The sequence below is a fragment of the Alligator sinensis genome, unplaced genomic scaffold (assembly GCF_000455745.1).
Source record: "Alligator sinensis unplaced genomic scaffold, ASM45574v1 scaffold544_1, whole genome shotgun sequence".
Lineage (NCBI taxonomy): Eukaryota > Metazoa > Chordata > Crocodylia > Alligatoridae > Alligator > Alligator sinensis.
Genome location: NW_005841937.1, coordinates 122,824 through 128,975, shown reverse-complemented (window position 1 = coordinate 128,975; position 6,152 = coordinate 122,824). Strand labels below are relative to the sequence as shown.

General features: G+C 35.6%; 1 protein-coding gene across 1 annotated transcript in view; it reads right to left on the bottom strand.

The window, feature by feature from the left end:
* The window catches only part of LOC102382619 (bifunctional heparan sulfate N-deacetylase/N-sulfotransferase 3), a 110,032-nt gene that overhangs the window by 16,692 nt on the left and 87,188 nt on the right, over positions 1-6,152 (bottom strand). Inside the window, exons 7-9 of the mRNA XM_006019718.2 lie at positions 4,455-4,551; positions 3,199-3,322; positions 1,478-1,652 (exon numbers count right to left, since the gene is read on the bottom strand). Coding sequence (XP_006019780.2) covers positions 1,478-1,652; positions 3,199-3,322; positions 4,455-4,551 — 396 coding nt within the window. The remainder of the gene's footprint in view (positions 1-1,477; positions 1,653-3,198; positions 3,323-4,454; positions 4,552-6,152) is intronic.

The window sequence follows — 6,152 nt, the reverse complement described above, 5'->3', positions numbered from 1 at the left end:
TATATATACATATATATATAATTATTATGACTATAGGACTAATGACACAATATCTTTTGATCATTTTGACTATTTTTTGCCTAATTTGTTGTGTTTTTTAAAACTGTATATATAATCTAGCAAATCAGTGCACTTTCCAATACTATATTTGTTTTCCAATATCTATATATATCTGTATTTCTTTTTATAATTTATATATGTTATATATATATTTATATATTCATTGATATATATACACATATATTTGTTTTAATAATATAGCACTTTCCCTCTAGCATATTAATAAAGGTTCTATTTTCTCTTTAACTGGAGAAAAATATGTTATGTTATATGTGCTGATGTGCTACACCATCTGAACCCCTCTTTTGGAAATCTTAGATCCATCCATGTCTGTGCTTCATATGAAACTAAACTCATATGGACCATCCAGGTTTTCATCCATGTGCTTGTGAATTATATTAGAAATGTATTACTGTTTTGTCTAATTAGTGTGAATTATATTTGGGGACTGCATTCAAGTTTCTGATATGAAAAAAATCCTGTTTAACTTTAACCTAGCTTTTTTATATAATAATTCAGAGGGGATTATAAGCAGAATGACACTTCAGTAATATAGACCAGGACTATCCAACTTTAGTGTGGCCTGGGGCTGCACATGGTGTAGGCATGTTGCTTGTGGGCTGCATACTGCATTGGTGCCCCCCTTCTCCAGATCCGCTCCCACTACTTGGGCTGTGCTGGCGGTCCCCGTTCACCCAGCACTAAGTCTGTGCCTCCTCCCCATGAATGGGCTGCATCAGAAGCATTGGACAGCCCTGATATAGACTAAACAGTATAGTAAAATACTAATTTCTATTGTCTGTACTCTCCCAAAGAATACTGAATCTGACATTGGATTTAAAAGCTGAATGCAAGTCAATTCAATTGTGACTTAGCTGAAATTTTCCAGTAGATAACATTTTTCCAAATCTTTTCATGTTTTAATTCTCTTATCAGTCTAAGACATATGCAAGTGTTATGCATCCAAGCCTAAGTACATCAAATTATTTACAATGTGGACCCACATTCCTCTGTTATGTCAGTTCAACAAATGTCGAAAAGGCTCCTTTTCCCTGCAAGTTCACACTCCTTTTCCCTGCACGTTCACACCCTTGTTGGCAGAAGAATGAGGTCTTGACAAATAACACATGCAATTCTCATATTTAGTACATGCAACTGTCTGTATAAACATTGCTTCTGCATGTATGTATTTGTACTCAGAGTTGTGAAAATCTCAGGTGTTTATACATTTTAAAAGAGTGTTGTTTCAAATTTATATTCATAGGGAGCTTTTTTCATAAATCCACTCGTGATTGGTATTTCAATAAATATAACTTCACCAAAATCTGTTGCTTTTCAGTATAGAATGGATCCAAGTAAAAAAGACTGCCTTGCATTTGCTCAACTACAAGATGACCGTGTTCTTCAAAGACCATACCTGATACCACGAATATGCCCGATCTGATGGATCGATGAGAATGGTGATGATTCTGGCTTTGGGGATGAGGGAGGCTGCTCGTCTAGGAGCTTCCTCAGAATGAAAGTAGTTGGCACTTTTCTCAAAGAGAAAATCAGTGGTGACATTGGATGGTACTGGAAAGAAATCCATATACCTAGAAAAAGAACAGTGTCCTCAGAAATACTCAAAGGTCCCGAACACTGTAAAGCAAGGAGGGTTGATGAGCATGCTAAATAGATTTTATTAGAGAATAACCTAAAAAAACAGACATCATCATTGCTCAATAAAAGCAAACAAAACACCATGTTGCATATTCTAACAACATTATAGGGTGCCAGGAGGTCTTTTCTGATTGGGTATTAGCTGTGTCTGGCTGCTCAAAAAATCTGGTGGTTTTCATTTTAAAGTTTCCTGATGTTTACAATATAAAAGGCTTTTAGAAGCAACCTCTTTTTAGTGGACTGCCCTGAGTGGCTGAAATTCATCCAAGAGCACAGGTTTTGTGCTGGTGCTTTGTACAGAGGTAAATTTAACTATAACTATAACTATAAATAACATGGATAAAAATGGCTAAGAATCTGCACTGGAGTTTGAGGATAGTCTGTAGATGTTATCAGCTAGCAGACATCTCTTATTTTCTACACGTCAGATTGTTATCTGACACACAGTAATGGATGTTGATTCACTGAACTTTGTAATAAGAATCCACTGCATCAATTATAACTCTATGAAAACCACACACCTTGAAAAGAAATTGTGTCTAAACCATCTCTACACAGACCATATAACAGCCTTTGCACTATTAATTTTACGGATGGATACAGTCTACGGGAACCATTTTCCCTTGCACTGAGAAGTAAAGGAACAAGACAAAATATCAATAATCTTTTACTGGTGGCTCCCCACTTAATACTGCATATAGCTGTTTTTCACCTTTGAGCATTTTACTTGGCATCACTTTTTGAAGAAGAAAATACAAGCAACTTCTTGCATAGGCTACGAGAATAAGATAGCAGGAAGGCATTCTCTTTTCTTATCGTTACTTGCTGCATTGCTGAATGTTTTCCTGGATGCTTGAGCCTTGAAAATATTTTTGAGAGGCTTTACTTTTGTCAATAGCTGACTGCTAATATCTAATTTCTGTTTAGAGGGCAGAAAATAATGCCTTAAATTTTTATTAAAGATTTCTTTTCTGTATTTTAGAAATAAGTTATTCAATTTGGAACATATTTCATGCTATCATATATCACACTTATGATGTTAGTTTTATTGTCATCATTTCAAAGGTGTGTGTGACAGGAAATAAGGTATCTGTCACACAAATGTATAAGACTCTGTCTTTGAAGAGCTGCATCAATAAAAACATAATTCTGTTCTTCTTTTATTTATTATCTGCACATTCTGAACATGCTAATATCTTGAGAGAGACATGTAATTTCCCTTAAAATTAATTAGTGTCTTACGATGGGAATAGATATCTCTTTATATGCTATATCAGCAGGAAAATAAACATCTTAGAATATGTTGTATTTTATGACTGAGGTTACATTGTTCATAGGCATTTTATTATCATTTTAAAAGAAAAGCAAATATAATTATCAATCTGTGTACACACACTTACATTACAAATATTTTGTATTGTCATTTTTGTATTGTGCACAGTATATAAACTTTATATTTATACTAATAACCCATCTTACCAATCAATCCCCCTGTGGTAGTTATTTCTATTAAAGAACTGTACCTCCTCAAAGGTTTTTGGGCTGGGGGAGTTACTAATGATGGAAGGATGCATAATCAGGAACAAATACAAAGCTGTGGTACCTGAAAATAGGATAAAGTCCAAAGATTAACAAGGCATATATATGGTACGAGGAAGAACCTCACTTGGTGTTAACCAGCATTGTCCCACTGAATTCAATAAAACCAGACTGATTTATACCACCCACGGATCTGGTACTATATTTTTTAACCAAAAACTTTTAAAGAAACATGTACAGTTAATACAGAAGACTTGAGCTTCCATGCATATGCCACATATAAGGATATTTTTTAAATGTGATTTGAAGAACAAACAATTGTTTCCAAGCTGAGGTTGTCATAAAAGCTATTTAAAGTCTAGATTTCCTCTTAAACATTTTAACTATAGGTGACTGGTAGTACATGAATGGGAGTACATGACAAAAGCAGCTTTCTGTTGTCATGGAGAAGAGAAGCAGTAGTACATTTTATTAATAAAAAGTACCACAACTTTACTGTTCTACCAGTCCTGCAGGGATTTCTTGCCTTGCAATGTAAATTCCACTGAATGACAATGAGTTCCTGTAAACAATATGCTCTTTTTTTGGACCCTATGGATATCTTTATACTGCTTCTGTGGCACTTTGGAGAGAATGACCAAGAAGCACTCCCTGCCCACCCATTCCTACTCCGTATGCTGGACATGACTTGGTGAAGCCACACAGGCTCATTCTCCACTGATGCTCCTGAGATCTGTCTTTGGTGAATTTGAGAGAGTTAGCGGGAATATTATCAGGGTTGCCTTATTTCTGGTTTGGCATATCTGGAGCAGGAATGGGTGGAAAAGGTGTGATTGTCAGCAGCACCATCAAGAACACTGCCCATGTGGTATGCAAATGTCTATAATGATTTAAAAAAAAAATTACTCTCTTTCCTTCCTCAGTTCTGTTTAAATCTAATCAATCAGTCACCAAATGATCTCTTTATCAGTGTTAATCACAATACTTCTACAAAAAGGCAAAACACTCTCCATTATATCATATTCTTAAATTGTGTAAAACCTGTTTTTATCATTCACATTACTGAGCTAAATTTGGATAATAAAAAAATATTACTGGATAATTAATGCATATACAACACGGTAACAGTGACTAAAATTAATTTGCTATTGTAGTCACTTGAAGCTGCATCACATTAAGATACTGTAAAATCTCACCAGTTTTCTGAGGTCCTATAACTAGGAATTTTGGTAATCGATCACAGGTTTTTTCTTTAGACCAGATATCTCTGTGTCGCTTGTCATCACAGGGATTCTAAGTGGGGGAAAAAGGAAAGACTGAGCATTTTATTCCTGATATTTGTTAATCATTTTTTTTTAACTAACACATATATATCTCCAATATTTAATCCATTGGTTACAAGACATCTGGTTATCTGCCTCTTGTGATGGACACCTGTATGGTAGGGGGCCAACTTTTGTCAATTATGCTTGTATAAATGGATTTACTTAAGATATACAATGTAACAGAAACCAGAGTCTAGGTCTATGAATTGATCTTTGTGTTAACAGAAGTTTTGAGAAAACTATTGAAAAAGTTTTAAGGAAATTGTATTGAAAGATGGAAAATACAGTGCTCCAACCCTATCTTCTATTCACATAAGGCTATCATCCTTCAAAACAGAAACTGGACCAGATTTTTTCCTAGCATCACTTCATTGCACACAATGGAAGTGTGCCAGGGATGAATCTGGCCCATTATACTTTAGATGTGGGCATGCTTCATAATAAGCTATTGATCATTTTCAGTATTTAGCACTTTTAGTTTTTATTTACTAGATTAAACAAGCCAAGCTCTTTTAGAGTTAGGATCCAGAGCTACAGCTAGATCTAGTAATGGACAAAGGGTGTGGGATCCTACAAAACATTTCATATGGAGGAAATAGGTTCTACTTTGTAGTAAAAGTGGAGTGGAGACACAAGACAAAGCATTACAGTGGTAGAAGTCATTCTACTAGAGTGATGTTACCCACTACAAAATGAGGAGTAGCTATGCATTGGTGTAGGTTAACTGGTGTACTACTTGTGCAACTGTTATCCTACTAGGCTGTTTGCAGACATTAAAAAACAAAAAGAGCTTTACTTTAAATTCTATGTGCTTCTGCACCAAGCTCAGTGTATGCTCAAAAGAAGCATCTTTTTAGTTGGATACGGCTTGCCTGACATCTGTATAGATCAGGCTCTTTAGTGTGTGTGTGTGTGTGTGTGTGTGTGTGTGTGTGTGGGGCGGGGGGGGGTGTTGGGCTTTTATCTAATAGCTGATTGAATTGTAACAAAACCCCCAGTTTCTTTATTTATTTATTTATTTTAAAATGCATTCCCTCCCCTTCCCCAATCATTTCTGCCTTTTTCTCTCCCTCCCTTTTCCCTATAGATAAGTATAAGTAAGCTAAGATGTAGGATAAGCTTTAAACATTTTTATTTTGGTAGCAAGTTTTTGGTTTTGGATATCCACTGTTGTATATTGTATTATTATTAGGTTTGTACTGATTTTACTGTTATATATTGTATTATTATCATTTTCGTACTGATTTTTGTTTCATATGGATAGAGTATTGTTTAGGCCTGTGTTTATAAGTGAACCAAAGTCATGTCAAGTTTCCATTTTATATGTCAAGCCTCCATCTTCTGTCCTCCGCCCGGGCATCCCCTGTGTCGCAACTGTATGAGTCACATACCCCTCCCATGTAAACTGGTTCCACGGTGAATGAGTGTGATTGGAAATGATTGAAATACAATGGTAGCAGGCCTCTACTGAATGGCCTGTAATGACTGGGCCATCACCTCACATTGATTCACCCAGGAAGCACGGACCTCACCCAGGAACAGAGACAAGACCAGCATTTGAAAGACAAA